This window comes from Falco naumanni, chromosome 8 (assembly GCF_017639655.2).
Source record: "Falco naumanni isolate bFalNau1 chromosome 8, bFalNau1.pat, whole genome shotgun sequence".
NCBI lineage: Eukaryota > Metazoa > Chordata > Aves > Falconiformes > Falconidae > Falco > Falco naumanni.
In genome coordinates, this window is record NC_054061.1 from 22,206,113 (window position 1) to 22,223,369 (window position 17,257).

Genomic DNA, 17,257 nt, shown 5'->3' on the forward strand with positions numbered 1-17,257 from the left:
ACAGCACAAATCTCTTCATAAGCTGGAAGCCGGTGTCTTGACTGTCTTTAACACTATTGCTGGATTGAAGATCAGTTGGAATGTGATAAGCAAGGGGTAAAGGAGAAGAAACCAGTGAAGTGTAAATGAAGTAGGAAACTGAAGTAACTATACTCCTGTTGTCAGGTCACTTGGATTGCTGAGCACAGTGCTAGCTCAATTTCAAATGGAAGTAAGCAACATGGGGGAGGATCTTTTGATTCCCTTACTGTTCCCCATCTGCTTAGTCTATGCATTTGAAATTATACCCACTCTGGAATTTGAAAATCATGTTTACAGAAAGAGAACTGCTATGATATAATTCTATGGTGTAAAAACTTTCTTTTAGCACTGAATAAACTGAAATGTAACAATGTCTATTAACTACACTTGTCCAGCACTTCCCATTTTAAGACATTTTAAAGCTTCTCAGGTTTGGTAAAGGAGAGGTGTGGTACAAGAGATGTAGGTTTTGTTTGACTATTAACATCTACCGAGATCTGACTGATGTATGAGGTTCTGAAAAGCCTTACCTTAAAAATGCGCTGAACATGCATATTTGGGATTGATACCTGAATTCTCAGAATATTCTTCCTGCTTCAACTCCAAGCAGGTTTTGGTACTGCTCAGACTGCAGTACGTGATTCCTGCTAAGCATATGAGCATGCTCCATCCCAGAGCTGCAGTGGTCATGGATAATGTTCCCCATTGTTGGTCTTCCCAGCAGCTCTGGGCGCTGTGGCAGGTGATGCTAGAACTGAAGGCAATGGGACACTCTCACATGCACTTTCAGCACTCCCTCACTGTTGCCTCCAGAAGAAGGATTTGAAAGAGGCTTGCAAATTTTGCCAGATAACCTTTTGACAAATTCAGAAGCAATTTCCTTGGGCATTGATTGTCATTACGTAAAATGGAAGTGGTGCTGCCATGTGGTCACAAGGCAATGCTGTGAGAAAAATCACAAACATGTTTGAAGCACTTAGATCGTATAGAAACAAACAGGAAGGGATTAAGTGTCTTGTGCTGAAAGCAGGGCTGTATTGATGCAGAACAGTAGAGAAGTCAGCAACTCTTCAGTGAGCAAGCTGAATTAAAAGTCACTCAGTTTCTCATCAACCCTTTGAGTTTTGCTGAGGAGTGACAACCAGGGCTCTTTGTTAAAATAGTTTGTGATCATTAATATTAAAAAGGATAATATCAGGATGTGTGCAGTGTAATAAGGCTTGTTCACTGTAGGGTTTCTCTGCTTTTGAAGGCTTTCTTCTATGACCATAATTTTCTGACTTTCTTTTAAAACTTTCAAAATATATAGATCCACAGATAACTTGTAACATAACATACACTATGTGTATGAGGAAAGTATTTTTTTGTTTCTATTTATCATTGCTGTGGTTTATTTTAACAGGTCATTTCTGACCCTCGATTTCGTGTTGAGCTAGCTCTTCGAGAAGCTGGACTTCATAAAACACTTTATGCAAAAGAGATTTTACCAAAAATTCCTCCACTGAAGCTTCCAAGAAGAGATATGGAATCTACAGTCTTTAAAACGTAGAGCATCTCTCTCATATCAAGAGCAGAGAAGCTTCAGGGGTATTGTCTGACCTATAATGTGAAAACTTCAAATAAAATCCCCGTAGGCTGTGCCATAGAGCTACTTGGTTCTCAGTGTGTGCAGTCATTCAGAAAAGCAATGTGCCTTGCTCGTGCAATGCAAACCATTTTACACCTGTCTTGGTGAAGATTTTATCGAGGCTGCTGTAGTGTAATTCCCTGTGTCTGTTTCTGCTGGGGGATAGGACACCTGCACATGAAAGACTCCTTACAGACATTACAGGCCAGTCTGATGTGTAGCATCTTAAGCAGGAACTCTGTTTTTAAATTGGCACCATAAATCCAAAATAGCTTTGCAGAACAGTCGCATTAGATTATATTATATGTGAATACACCCAGCAACTTTCATTCCAGATTTCTTAAGAATTTGTTTCTTTTAATTATAAAATCTTATGGCTGTGAATGTTTGTATAACTCCTTGTTTATTCTAAGAAGAAACTTAACCTTTGTCTATATTTAGAAACCAATTTGCTGCATCATATTTACTGCAAACCGGTCATACAATTTCATATTGCAGATTAGTCTTTCAGTATAAATTAGAAATCAGAAATAACATTTCAGATCTGGAATCTTTAGTTTGGATCTGAAACTACTGAACATGATTCTGCTAAATGAAAGGGAAATTGTTGTCATTTCTTTTTTTAACTGATTATGTTTTCAAGCCTTACATAAGATGAGTGTAAAAGGTATGTGAACAAGTTACAATTAGCAGTTTAACCAAAAATTTCCAAGGACAATGAATGTCAGAAAGATCTGAACATCCACAGTTCCGTATCTAAGTAATGATAGGCACTTCATTAATGTAGCATTGTGATGCCCTGTAGGTCTTATTGGATCACATACCTACGCTGCCTTGTGAAACGCAGTAATTCCTCACTGTTGAGAGGAGAAGCTGAGGATCAGGGTGGAGGGAGAGCCCTGTCTGTGCTCCCCCAGCAAACACCCAGAGAGTGGTTTTACTGCTGGCCACTACATGCTACCTCCTTACCCAGCACAGCCGATGGGCCCTCTTCTCCTGACACCTCCACACCAAATGTTTTGCAGTCAGAGACAAGCAATGGTAACTTCTCACACCTCAAACCAAGAGTAACATAGGCAAAACCTTGCAGGGTAAGCCTGACCTAAGCAGGTCCCTGAGAACCTGGGGAGGGAGGTTTGCTCCCACCTGGGTGCTCACGGGTGCAAAGCCAGAAGCAGACGGAGGCTCTAGGAAGGGTACCTGGAAGGTGGGGGAAGAGCTGGCACAACAGACCTGCTGAGAGCAAGCAAAGTTTAAAACCAGGAGCAACACAACCTGAGTATTGAAGCTAAGTTCTTTTAACGGAGGAGAAATGCTACAGAGTGTGCCCAAAAGCTGTGGGAGCTGTACGTCTTCTGGATTTAGCTTTTCCGTATTTGTGCTAAAATTACAATTCTGCATATATTTGTGCATTTTATTTTGGTATGTCATTTGGGGTAACATTATTTTTAAAACACACTTGGCCAGCTTCACAACTTGTTGGATGTTCCTGCAGGGGAGACCAGCATTGCTTTTCTTCTCCTTTGGAGACCAGATTGGCTGCTAGACTGCTTCCCAGAAATGGGAGATTCCAAACTTAAGGCAGTTGAGGGGCTTTTTTCTTGCATTTAAAAGCAGATCTACAAGATAGTTTCAGTGGTGCAAAATCATTTCAGATTATAGTTGTCATCTTTTATAAATACTGAGACATACATGAAAAAAGAGTTTAAATGAAGCAGCCGTCTGTTTTTGAAATAAAGTGCACTGAGTTTTAGGCAGTGTCTTGCAATTGTATCCACGTCTGTTGCTTCTCAGGGAATAGACTGAGTAGAAGTCTGCTTACACCGATGAGGCTGTGTCAGCTCACTGCAGCCATGAATCGGGGCTCGTTCTTGATACGGAGAGCCCAGAGTGAGGTTTTTTAGAGGGATTTACATGTAACAGTGGAGAATGAAAAACAAGCAGGTCCCTGAAACTGGCTTCAGGTATTTTGCTCAGTTGCTCAGCACACCCAGAGGCTGCTCTTGCCAGGAGAGCTCCTGCAGACCCCCTTGGCCACCCTCCCTGGCCTGGCCATGCTCCTCTCGTGTGCTCCTGCGGGAGTGGGGTGGGTTTGTCTTTGTCTTCCTCTTCCTCACTTAGCACTGTTCATGAGAGATGATCAAAACCCTTCAGGAAATGAAGGTGCTTAAAATGACATTTGTTTTCATGATAAATGCCATCCACACTTTTTTAAAAAAAAATGAAATTTTGCAAGTTATTTTTGTGCAAAAATGTATGAAATTACTCGTACATGAAAACAGTAATTTAGAAAATGTTAATGGGAAATAGACTTCTCAACCAGCATCCCTTGCAGCCCTACTTTGTTGGTTGTGACTTGGTAAGGGTAACAGTTCCGAGCTCAGCTATCCTTTATGCCAGTGTATCAAGTGTATGCAGTTTGATGGGCCATCTGATTTTTTTAAAGCCTGGGAAAACCTTCTCTTTGAAAATTATTTGGTTTCAAGATATATTACTTCTCTGTCAATTCTGGTAGTCAGAAAAGTGGCTGAAATGTGAAATAGTGCCCAAAAGTCAAGTACCCAGCTGGCGCAAGATCAGTTGGTGCAGTATCCAGCTGCTGCAAAACATTTAAAGTTTGTGCCAGCTTATGTGCACATAACCTTATATGCACATTTACATGTGTATTTATAGAAAAAGAAAAACATAAGTGATTTGAGTTCTGACCCCTCTGAGAATAGAGAGGGCTTTGCAGTAATGGTCAATATTTTGAAAAGCAGCGCACCAAGGACACGCATTCTGAGCTCTGTAACTCAGCTGAAACCCTTCAAGAGCATCAGACTTAGAATGGGCAGCAGAAAAAAACATTTAATGACATAATCATTAAGCTAAAACCAAAATGAGAAAAACAAGAGTCTCTTCACTGGACAATGTTCTAGAATGTAGAGAGCTCACTGTCTCCTGCAAAGTTGATGACCAAGACTGTGTCGCTGTAAGCTATGCAGAGCAAGCCTCGCCTAGTATATTTTATATATATATATATAATTTATATTATATATAGAGATATATGTTATATATATGATTATATTATTTTTTATTTTTATAATTATATTATATATAATAAATATAATAATTAAGTTAGACAAAATGTTAAAAGTATCGTGTTTCTTTTCCCGGAGTGGCTTTAAATTGTTTTCACAAAGGACTTCCGGTGCTTTGCAATTGCTATAGAAGTTTCTTGAGTGGACTTCGGACGTACAGAACTGAGTTGGAATGTGTCCTGGTTTCAGGCTGGGATGGAGTTCATTTTCTTCTCCGTAGCTGGCGCAGCGCCGTGTTCTGGGTGTAGTACGAGTGTAACATTGATCACACAGCGGTGTTTTAGTTGTTGCTAAGTCGTGCTTACCCCAAGGCAAGGGCTTTTCAGTTTCCCATGCTCTGCCAGTGAGGAGGGGCAGTAGAAGCCGGGAGGGAGCAGAGCCAGGACAGCTGACCCCGGCTAGCCCAAGAGCTATTCCATATCATGGAGCATCATGCTCGGTACAGAGTCTGGGGGAGCTGGCCGGGACAGCTGGTCGCTGCTGGGGGACTGGCTGGGCATCGCTCAGCAGGCGGGTGAGAAGCTGCATTGTGCATCACTTGGGGGGTTTCTTGGGTGTTGTTCCTCTCTCTTTGTTTTCTCCCTTTTCATTACAATTATTATTATTATTATTAGTAGTAGTAGATTTCATTGTATTTCAATAAACTGTTTTTATCTCAACCCATGGGTTTTACCTTTTTCCGATTCTCCTCCCCATCCCAGCGGAGCAGGGGAGTGAGCAAGTGGCTGCATGGTGCTTAGCTGCTGGCTGGGGTCAAACCACGACAGAATGGTGGGTTAGATGGCATGGGGAGCGAATGGAGTGATTTTGTTTCCATTCTGGGAGGACACTGGCTCCTGTCCTGGGATTCCTCCCCGTCAGGTTAGTATTTGAGCCTAAAATCTGCAATCTGAGAATGAAAACTAGGAACCAATCTCCTTTTCTTGTAAAAAACAGTTTGCTTTTTCATGGCAGCAAACTGAACATGTCCCAGATCAAAGTGCTGGTAAGTTGTTGGAGTGGCTGGGGACCATGACTGCAGGGTGCCCATGCCGGGGGAGCACCCCAGATGGCCCCACTCCACTGCTGGCCCCACACCCTGGAAACGGACCTCTGCCGACGGGAGGAGGCAGCGCAATGACGTGCAGTGGGGTGACGAGGGATGCCGAGAGAAACCCACACATTTGGGAGGCAAATCGAGCAGTACCTGAGTGCGTGGAAGTACATCTGGGAATAGAGGGGCCCCAGGGTTGCTGATGAAGCAGATTTAGGGATGCTGACCAGAGAACGAGTACCTTGGGAATGGACCCTCAGCACTTCTGTAGGTATCTTTAGACTTAATATGTTTCGTGCTTTTAATACCATTAGTATCTTGAGAACTTCTCCCGTGTTTTTTGATACAATTTTGTTTACCAGAACTCAAATCCTGTAATTTTTGGTTCCAAAGGTGTCAAAATTCATTTGGAAGCAACCTTAGTTGTGAACCTTAAGAACTGGATGTGATTTTGGTGGGAAATTCTTCAGGTTGTGGGTTACCCTCCATGAAAAGCCCCTCCACCCAACCCAGGAGTGGTTTAGTTTTACAGCTTGTGGAGACACTTAAAAGATTATTTTCTAGATTATTGCTGTGTGCTGATTAGCAGATGAACATGAACGGTGCAGTCCCTGGCAGTTACGTGACATCAGGGCAAGGTTTTATCAGTAACACGTGCTCCCCTCTCTCCCTCTCGAGGATCCCCGAGTGCCCCACACCCAAACCTGCTGCCAGTGCGACGGGGATGGAGCTGCTTCTGCTCGGCCGGGGACAGCCTGCGCAGGGTGGGCTTCCCGCGTGGCCACCTCTTGTGTTCAGACACCCTGGTGTACATCAATTTTTGACAGATCTTTAGATACTGTATGAATGAAAGTCTGAATGGCCTTCCTAACAGCAATGAGTAACAGTCACAGTTACAGACGCAGATTAATTTTGCATGTCATTTACTTGGGTTTCGGCTTTATGCCAAATGCAAAGAGATCTCCATCCTAGAGGATCCCTGTGGACAGGAGAGACCCTAACGGGACAGTCCTTTACAACCACTGGAGACAGGAGTGAGGAGCATGCCAGTAACACAGCCCTAATTTCTGTGCAAATTTTGGCTGGAGCTTTCCTTGGGTGTGCAAGTGTCTTGGTGCAATTCAAGCCATACTGGTGGTCTGCAGCTCCTGCACGCCAGCTGGATCCAGCCGCCCTACGCAGCTGTGGAGGGCGCTCACCTGTGGGAGTGCATCGTGTCCTTTTCCATTTCCCAGAAAAAGCTGCGCTGCACCAGCGTGAGTAGGTCCTGCACACCCGCTCCCGGTGCGGGAGCACAAACCTGCACTGCACCAGCTGGGACCTGCTGCCCTGTTGCTCTGCTTCTCACCCATCGCTTTGTGGAGAAAAGCACTTTTCCTGCTGGAGGCTGCAGCCCCAGGTGCTTTTGGATGAAGGCTGCGATCAGGCGCTGGGGCCGCTGCTGGTGCTCCCACAGCACCTGGCGGGGCGCCTGGATCTGGTCCCCTTCCAGGCGGCCCAGGAGGGCCATGCAGCCAACGGCAGCTGCAGGACGGCCGAAGCACTGTGTTACCTTGCGCCTGGTGACAGGTACCAGCTGCCTTAAAGCGCTGCCCTGTGGGGAAGGAGAGGGGCCCTGCTCCCGCTGCCCTGGGGACTCCCTGGGGGACGCGGCTGGAGCCCTGGAGCAGCTGCTGGCTGCAGCGCTGCTCCGCAGGGCCCTCTGCTCGCCCCCCTTCTTCCCCAGAAACACGGGGGGAGGCAGCTATGCCAGTACGGCCAGGACTTGCTTTAAGGACAGGAGAGGGATTGGGGGGTTGGGGAGGATTAAGTCTTTTTTGGTCCAACGTGTGCTCAGGCCTTCTAAGACAAACTGGTATTTAGCCGCAGTATTTGTTTTAGTGTAGTTTTCTAGTTAAAATCATTGGAACACATTTTTAGCCTTCAGGTTGTCTGAATCTTGGACCAAAGCGAGCCCTCAGGTGGGGTTAGGCCGGGGAGCACAGGAAGGACCCACCTTCCCCGCCCCACAGCCCACACAGGGCAGCGAATGCCGTGGGCTCCATTTCAATGTTCCTCACACCAGCATCACAAGCTCTTTTTAAGTACTCCAACTTTTTTTCACTGGAAAGAGCACAGTGCTCCGTCTCATCTCCCCTGACCTTGAAAGGAAGCAGAGAGATGTCACTGCCGGCCCTGCGTGGGTTTATGGTTACGGGGAACGGGCTGTAGCTTCAGAAGGCAAACCCAGCAATGCCTACGTTTTGTCTGAGGCTGATAAAGTTTTCCTTTGAATAGTTACTTAACTCATATTAACTGCAGTGTTTAAAGTCAGCGCACTGTGTCTCTGTATAGAAGAGAAAACTATGCAGGCTATAACATTGGTGAAAAGAATGAGTAAGCCCCCAACTCTTAAGTACAGGGGTACGTTACACTATGTGGGGTAAGGCTGCGGCTCCTCCGAGGTCCGTGGCAAACGTCAGCTGTGAAGGCCTGCGGGGTTAAATACAAGAAATGCCAAATTACTGTTAGAAGAGTCATAGCAAGTTGCAGAACGGGAAAACTGGGGAGCAGAAAACCCCCTTAATTTAGGTTTAATTTTTCTTAAGGAGCTGCCATGGACGTCAGGCAGCTGAGCCTCTTGCAAGTGGCGTTCCCTGCTCCAGTGGCATGGGTGCTGGCCAGGGAGCTGGGTCCCAGGGCATCACCGCAGGCGGGACCTGGAGCCATGCTTGGTGCATCCAGGCATGGGCACCCATCCCGACCCTCTCCTCTAACTTCACTGGTGGCTTTAGCTGTCCTGCTGCCACACCTGGGTCCACTGAGCGGGCACGTGCCTGGTGCGGCTACTCCTCTCGCACAGTCTGTAGTCCTTGATGCAAGCAAAATGTATACCTGCGGCTGCACTAACCTGGGCAGAGTGCTTCATTTTATTGCTATTCCTACTGTTAATCCTCTCAAATGGCTTTTTGTTTAAATAAAACATGGCCTTGAGCAATACACAGATGGTCGCATTTGCAAACAGATCCAAAGGTTTATAAATAGTCCTCAGATTATTAGTTCTTCATTTATTACATTTCTTCTACTCTGCAATCAGCATTCAATTTTGAAAAGGAAACTGTTCCAGAGTAGCTGAAGTTTGTTTACGTAAATGTCACATGCTTCCTGACATTTTTCTAGTGTTTGAAAGTTCTGAAATTGCAATCTTGTTGTAGGAAACAACTCAGCATAACCCATCTGCTAGGCTCTGTGGATGCGGGACCAATTTCTTTGCCAGGGTGCAAGGTACTGGCCTCCTGCTTTCAGAGGGTCTGTGACTGCGCGAGGCTCCCATGCTCTTCACCCTTGATCCACCTTTGGCTACAGCAGCACTGGCCTTGCAGGTGACAAGAATTTAACTGCCACATGCACAAGAGACCAATTAGCAAAAAAATGTCATTCCCCGTGGTGCTGCAGCAGGTGACAGGTACGTGACTGCAGTGAGCTCAGGGTTATGCCATGGCCTCCTTCAGCTGGTGAGGCCAACAGCAAAGTTCTGAGGCAGGGAGAGACATCTCAGGGTCTTTGTAGCCTGCCCAGGTACAGCGTCTAACCCCATGACACTTTTAAGGTTCTTCTTATCAATAGAGCTGGTGCCCATCCCATCAGGCACACAGATGGTGTCTCTCCTTCAAGAAAGGTCTCCATAAATGCATCCCGATGGCTGAATGCTCCAAGACCTTCCCTTTGTGCCGCCCACCCTTATGCCATGTGCCGCCTTCCATTCTTTGTTGTGTCCTGTTCATACTCATGCAGTGGTGAATGTCAGTGCGGACAACCTGAACCTCCACTTCTCCAGGCACCTCCCAGCCCGTCCTCGCCCCCCACCAGGGCACCTCCGCCTGCATTGTTGGGTGCGAAGGGCAACAGGTGGGTGCGTGCCCTTCAGCGAGGGCTGGGCTTTGGGGGTCAGGCATTTGTCATGGGAAGCCTCACACCTTATGGGGCAACTGTCCTGCTTCCCGGTTCACTTCACCCACCCTGGTGCCCCTCCATGCCCGGCTGCCTGCAGACACTGGGCTTGGCTGGCACCCCCTGCTCCCCACCTGCTGCCAGGGCTCGTGGTGCCCGGCTGCCCCGGCCCCGCTGCTGCTCCCCCGGGCTGGTGGGTGTTCTGCAAATCTCAAGCTGCCGAGGCTGCCTCTGCTTTCTGCCCAGTGCTCCTTCACGTGATCATCTTCGGTTTCTGCTCCATCACCCAAACTGACATCCTTTTCTCGGCTTTACCTTGACAAACAGAAGGCACTCAGTGGTGTGGGGTTTGGTTTTTGCCATGAAACATGCCTCAGTTTTTTGGGTTTGCTATCTTTTTTTTTTTTTTTTTTTTTTTTTTTTTCAAAAACCTGAAGGAAGCCTATGTAAAGAAGCACAACTAGTTTAACATATGCAGTCGGGTTTTGCTTTGTGTCTTTTCATTTGGCTGTGAGACTGATGGTCTATTAGGCTTGTATCATGTTTTAAATATGAAAACTTTTTGCAGGTTGTTATTCTGGAACATCAGCCTGACTTATTTGCCAATGCCTAAAAAATTTATTCTCATTGTAAATATTCAAAGCAGGAAACCGTGTTCCTGCCGCTGGTATGTTTGAGTTCGTTTGTGTCTCTAAGCAACTTGCAAAAATGTGATGTTGGCAGCTGCTCTGCACAAAGCATGTTGGGGGAGGCTGGCTGCGTGCTCTGCCCTGTGTCCCCTCACAGGGATGAGCCTGAGGGTTGGTGGCTTCTGCATTGGTGCAAAACCTTTGTGTGGCCACGAGCTCAGCATAGGCTTTTCTTCCAGCTGTGTCACAACTGCTGCCAGACTGGGGAGTGGCAAAGCCTGTGCAGGTTTTTTCCCCTTGGGTCCCACCAGTTTGACTCCCTCAGGCTTTCCCGTCACTCAGGTTTGGTTTGGTTTGGTCAGAGGGACCAGCACGAGCTCTGCTGTGAGTGATGCTGCCTCCTGAGAATCAGATTTAAGACTGATTTTATGCCTGAAGAAATGATGGCAGCACTGAGCCTTGGGGTATGAGCACTCACCAGTGCAGCCTGTATTTGCCTTTTCCTTTGTGCAGTGCCAAAATTTATGCTTTTAAAGAATAATTAATAATAAAGCAAGGTTTTCACTTTAGAGCTTGTGTCAATGTGGGAAATGGTCTTTGCCTCTCAAATTGCCAAACTGCTGAACTGAGCGAAGTATGCACATGTTCATTTTTAATACAATGCTTTTTAATCTGGATATGCAGGGTGCCGAGAAATACCGTTCAAACAGAAGAAGCTTTACCATGGCTGAAAGGTTGCACTGATGGTAATGGCTGAAAACTGAAAAGAGGAAAAAAATCTGTCGATGGGTGTTGCAGGAGGCAGAGGTCGTGCTGGCCACCCACCTCACCGTGTGGGGAGCCAGGGCCCCCATGCCAGCCCGCTGCAGGACCGTGCTGGCAGCAGCAGAGCCCAGGGCAGGGCCTGCTGGCAGTGCCCGAGGTGGAAAGCGTGTGTGGTGCGGTGCGGCGCGGCACGGCACGGTACTTACGCTGATGAGAGCACTGGCCTAGCCCAGTACATGGTGTACGAGTCCATCCCCATGTAGATGTCTGCCAGGTCCTCCCCATCACCCATCAGTCCCAGCTCCTAGTGCATGAACTGGGCAAATGCCCTCATCCTCTTCAGGCTTCCACCAACGCAGACAAACTGGAGGTAAAATATGGACGTGTTGGTGCTTTTTAGCTGAAATAGGTACCGAGATTCAGTCTTAAACTGGCAGCGGTGGGCTGCACCAGACACATCTCCCCAGAGGGTGCAGCAGGATGCTGCTTCCTCTCAGGAAGTCGAGGCGCACCAGAACAGCCAAGGGTCTCAAACCCAGGAGTTAATGCTAAAACCAAGTTGTTACGCCTCTAGGGTTGTGACTATGTTACGTCCAGACAACTGTACAGCTGCACATACTTGGATATCAGTCCCCAGCCAAGAAAATGTAAAATAATTCAGCAAATTTAAACTGTTAGTATTCCTACTGACAGCAAAGCAAAACCAGATGTTAGAGTAGCTTGTCATTTAATTTATTCTATCAACAATGCCAACTGCAATTAGTGAGCGCTGCTGATGACACAGAGGCCATAAAGTCAGGGAGGAAAAAGGACAAGTTTTACATATTAAAGGAAAAAATGACATCCTGCCTGAACATAGAGAGGGGGATCAGCATGTGGCTGCAAGGGCAGCGCTGCTGATCCGGCTGCCAACAGCACAGGGTGCGGGAGCCCATGCGTGGCCGGACTGTGCCAGGCTGCTCGAGCTTTGGGGGACCGCGTCTTTTCCCCTTGTGTCACTGGGGTAACGCTCTGATTTAAACTGGAAGAAGATGTGGCTGTGACAGGCTGCTTTTGACAGCAGGTCCTAGCCGAAAATACATCCTCATTCCCTTGCCACCAGTAGATGATGATCAGATGCTTTGGAGAAATGCTCCCTTTATCTGTCCTCCATCATGGGGGCCAATACAAAATGAGGTTTAAGGGAACTACAGGTTTTTAAAAAGATAATTTTCTGTTGGGATTTCTGCCCAACACAAGCAGGAATGGATGACTTCCCTGCCCAGACTGCCGCAGGTCGCCGAGTCCCTTTGCCGAGCAGCTGTACCCTGTCCATGGCAGCAGCATCTGTGGCAGCGGGGCCCTGGCATGGATGGTAGAGCTGTGGGGCGAGGGGCTGGAGACACCCGCAGGGCTGGGAGCTGCTGCCTTGCTTTTTCACCATTATTTACCTTTATGTCCCTGAACCCGGCAGGTTGCGTGTCTTCGTTCCCAAGTCCAGGTGATACAGGATGTCCTCCTCCATCGAGTCCAAGTGTGGGTTTTTAACATGGACGAGCCCACTGCTGCAGAGGAACAGGGCGAAGACAGGTCAGGGGCACCAGGCAGTGCCTGCAGGGACAGGGATAGGGCATGGGGGGGCCTGGGAGCCCTGCAAAGGGGCACATGTGGCCCCAGTGTCAGGGAAGGGATGGAACGGGGACAGGGACGGGGACAGAGACAAGGACAGGAACAGGGATGAGCCAGCTATGCATGGTATCCAGGATGGCTGCATTTCTGCTGTTGGTAACCTCTTTGACATCTCTTTTGTTATGCCTGCATATTTAGCAAAAAAAGTTTCTCAGTATTTATCATCGATTTTGTCAATGGCAACCTTAGCTCTTTCATATAATTCCGCCAGAAATATCTAGTGGGTAATGTACTGTGCTATTTCGTATGTGACAGCTTATTAAGCTCTTTGCAAATCAGGATTTTATATTTATATTGTCCCAAATAACTGCCTAGCAGTACAAGTGCAAATTAAATTGCGATTCTGCAGGCAGTGGGAGGCCAGTTTGCCTTCCCTTTCCACCTGCTTTAATAGAGGGAAAGAAACTAAGTAACAATACAGGGCAATGTTATAAATAAGGATTAAACAAAACCTAGAGAACATTTTTCTTGTCTTATTAAAACAAATTCAAACCTCCCCCTGTTACTCACCCGGAGTAACCTATTGTTTTGGTCATAGCGGCTCTACCAGAGTCAGCCGAAAGTGATACCCTGCAGAAAATGTAAGGAAAACACCCTGCTATTTTTTCAGCTGTCAGGTTTTGGAGCTTGAAGAGGTTGTAAGGGGCTCTGCACGGGGTTAAATACCCTCCCTTGCTTTGCCGGCTCCCAAGATCAACAGTGGCCTGTCCCCTCCGCCCGCTTTCCTTTCCCCCATCAGGTGCGAAGGTTTGTTTGCCCCGTGGTCCGTCCCAGACTGGCTGTTTTAGCAGGTGTCACCGTACGCCCCTGCTCGCCTCCCGCCGCCCTGCTGGGGCAGCCGGGGCTTGGGCCGGTGGGGTGGGCGGTGGGCACGGGGCAGGCACACATGGGTGCCAGGTAGGTGCCTGTCTGCCTCCGGCGAGGGCTTCGTGGCAAGGGTTTGTCTGAGTACACTGCCACCACGCTCCTTCCTCGGGGATCACAACGGCGCTCCCACCCTGGGCACCAGCTCTGGGACGTGCCTTTCTCTGGCCGCACCTGGTGCAAATCTGGAACCGCCCTGCCTTTTTCTGGGTGCACAAAGAGTTAATGCTGTGGGCACCCTTGGTGGGCTGTGCGAGGGCTCTGCTGCCTCATGCCAGGGGCTCCCTGGCCCTAGTTTGGTCAGTCGGTCGGTCTGCATGGCATCATCCTGCTGGGATGCTCGGAGGGGACACGGTCTGACAGGGCTTGGGTTGGGGTGACACTGGTTCCAGGGTCAGGGCTCAGCATGCTTGGCTCCCCAGCCCTGACCACCCTCTCTGAGCACGGGGTCACCAGGGACCGGGGTGTCTGTTATGTTTTGAACTGCCACGGTCCTGCTGGGTGACCCGGAAAACTCTGAGAAGGCAAACGCTCACAAGGCAAGCATCAAAAGATGGATGTGCCCACTCCCACTGATCCCCACCTTCACCCTCAGGACTCCGAGCACAAAAAAGTCCTCTTGCTGACTGAGCTCCCCCAGAGGCAGCACTGCTGGTGACCACAGTGGTGCCCAGGTATGGCACTCGGCAGAGGTGGGCTATCGCCACTCAGAAACAGACCCTGCGGCAGCTGCTTCTGGCATGGAGAGGCTGATTCTATTCTCAGCAACATCCAGACAACAATGTTTGTTCTCGCTGTCCACACCCGACTCCATCTCAGCCCAGGAGCACTTATGGGCAGCTCCCGGTCAGGGGGGTCAGTTTGCCCAGGTCCCAGGGGGCCTGGCTGGCTCTGGGGCTGTGGGAGGGGTGCGTGCTGGCTGCCTGGGCCCCTCTCCAGCACAGTCTGTCCTTCAGCTCCCCTGGCTCAGGAGCTGCCTTTGGTGCTGCTGTGCCTCGGCGTGGGGCCACTTCTCAGACCCCTCCAAAAGACCCAAGGGACTTTGCATGGCAACCTGTGGCACAGAGGTGCCCGATGTCAGCCCCGGGTGTCACAGCAGTCAATGACTGTCCTCACGTGCGATGGACCTGGACCCAGGTCCTGGCGTTGGCTGTGCTCCGCAGGGCACACACCACTGCCCGCTGTCCCCAGGGCCACGGAGCACGTGTGGTGCCAGATAACATCTGGGCAGCAGTGCCAGGGCAACCAGCACAGCCCCTGCCCATGGCTCAGAGCAAAGGGCAGCACGTGGAGGCAGCACAGCACGGGCCAGGCCAGGTCCCCTGCTCATGGTTGAGCCGCAGGATGCCGGGGAAGCTGTGGGCGCTCCATCTCCCTCTCAGCACTTCCCAGGTTCTGCTGGGCAGCAGCAAGCTGCTGTCTGGAACAGATGTGCACAAGCATCCTGTGCTTCAGGAGCGGGAGGAGACTGGCGATACCAGTCCTGCTGCCTGTCCTGACAAGGCGTGAGACATTGCCTTAGAAGATATTTTAGGCAGTGGCTGGAGGGGCAGAATCTGGCGTTTCCTATTGGCCCCTGGGAATGTAGATGAAAGCTCTGGTTGATTAGGTAAGTGCTGGGTAATTAATTACCATGGTGAACTGAACCAATAAACACATCTGATTTCAGTGTGGATTTTGTCAGCTGATGTTCTTGTTCTGCTGCCGACTTGGATCGCTTCTCTGCGATTTGTGCGATCACCATCCCAGGTCCCCCGGCTGTTACAACAAATGCTTGTCCTAGCAGTGAACTGCTGAGAAGCACAGAGAGCCTCCACAAGCAGCCAGCGTGCTCATTACAGCTTCTGGGCAACCTTAATTGCCTACAGAGGTTTTCATTATTTTCTTTTTTTAGCTTTGACAACTTCCCTAATGGGAGCTGTGCGGACACGGCATGCCCTGGCCAGCCATGGGCTTTGCAAACTGAACCGTTCAGATCAGGGAGGGGGGGAGGGGCGCTGGGTGTCCTCCGGGTGCCATTGGGCTTCTGCACCCCAGACCTGGGCCTGACCACCCCTCTGCACCTGGCCAGGGATGGCTGAGCATCCTGGGTTGCATCCTGCAGTTCAGCTGCTTGCCAGCCGTGCCTGCAGTGCTGGGTCCTGCGCTGAGCATCAGGCTGGTGACCTGGGCAACGGGCAGAGTTAGCCCCAAATCAGCATAAAATCCTGACATCAGCTGGGTGCTCAGCTATGACAGGCAGGTCTTCTGCGTCCCGGGTTGCAAGGTGTCCTGTAAAGCCGGGGGATGAGGCTGCCAGGCTCACCACCCTGCTCCTGCCCACCTCCCCACCTGCTGCCACAGTGTCCCCCCATCTTTTGTACCAGTACTTAACAGCAGCTTCGGCTTCTTTCAAAGTGATTTGCAAGGCCCCCTCCTTCCAGATGCCTTTATCTGTCGTGCATGGTGGTTTTCTTCTTTGCCATTTAGCTGGTTAATAAGTACTAAAAATAAATGAAAGAAAATCAGAGCACGATTGCCATCCATTCAAAGCTGCAGCCCTAGTTAAAAACATATTGTGTGTGGCCTGCTCACTGCACAGCATGCAGGTAGTAACGAGGTCCTGTTTCATTAATGGGACAGGGAAGGTAATTGCTGCAATCCAGGCAGCCTTTTGCTGGGCAAATACATGTCCAAACCCTTAACATTGCAAAACACTGTATAAAAGCAAATAAGCATCACAAACCAGCAGTACAGAAAAGTGCAGATTGGCTATCTTGCCTAAGAGAGGGTCAGGCTAGATTGGAGGAGGGATGGCAGCAGAACCCTTATGGATATTTCAGACTTGCTGGAGTCGTACCAAAGTCAGGCTGGAATGATTTCTCTGCTCTGATGAAGTTCTCCCCTCCCTGGATTCTGTTAACATATGCCTGCCAAAAATGACTTATTACTGATGCTCCACAACACTCCTGAAGAATACAGATCTGGAGTCTCTTTTTCCTTTTAGAATGCACCAGATTGCACCATGAGGTACACAGAAAAAAAGTTTCCTTGCGGCCGCACGCACACATATTCCTCCTGCAGCCTTCAACCATCTAAGTCACTCAGTGCAACTGCAGTATTTTTTAGCACAAAACGCAATGTTTCAGGCACAGTGCAATTAACACAGTGATTGTCGTGCAGGTCTTCACAGTTTTGTCTGATTAGCATTACTTGGTTCAGAGAATACAATAGGAAGGTTTGCTGCTCACAAACAGCAGCTGTAAAACACTTTGGGGGAGGCGAGATCACACTTCAGGCTTCCCACGGGTTTGTGCACTTCTTTGGTGGAGGAAAATGTGCTTCCCCCTGCCCGTGCCTGCCTTTAGCATCCCTCGCTCCCCTGTGGAAGCGCCTTCGCCGTCGGGGCTGCGGTCCCATGGGAGATGCAGAGCTGGGAGGGAGCACCGGCTTCTGGCCCTGCCTGTGTGCCCTGAGCTGTGCTCGCCACAGCCCCCCCGCCTGCACGAGTGCCGATGGGCTGAAGCCAGGGCAGACACCCAGCCGTCAGTAAGAGGCTGATTTGGCACACGGGGCCCGTATTGCTTGTTGTTGATGCACGAAGGAGAAGGAACAGCTTGTGTGTCGAGCCCATATGAGTCCGTGGGATGAGTAGGCACAA

At 49.1% G+C, this 17,257-nt stretch overlaps 2 protein-coding genes across 3 annotated transcripts in view; one reads left to right on the forward strand and one right to left on the reverse strand.

Moving 5' to 3' along the window:
* Positions 1-4,667, forward strand: part of CCDC148 (coiled-coil domain containing 148) — a 78,171-nt gene extending 73,504 nt beyond the window's left edge. For both annotated transcript variants that reach the window (XM_040604614.1, XM_040604615.1), the window contains one exon: positions 1,424-4,667. In XM_040604614.1, coding sequence (XP_040460548.1) covers positions 1,424-1,570 — 147 coding nt within the window. In that variant the 3' untranslated portion in view covers positions 1,571-4,667. The remainder of the gene's footprint in view (positions 1-1,423) is intronic.
* Positions 4,668-6,882: 2,215 nt separating this feature from the next.
* On the reverse strand, positions 6,883-13,339 carry UPP2 (uridine phosphorylase 2). The gene is given in 9 exon segments (XM_040603805.1): positions 6,883-6,960; positions 7,110-7,285; positions 7,758-7,864; positions 7,866-7,902; positions 11,043-11,080; positions 11,292-11,449; positions 12,516-12,532; positions 12,535-12,629; positions 13,264-13,339. Coding segments are annotated over 9 exon segments (732 nt in total). The 5' UTR covers positions 13,290-13,339.
* Between the last annotated feature and the right edge of the window lie 3,918 nt (positions 13,340-17,257).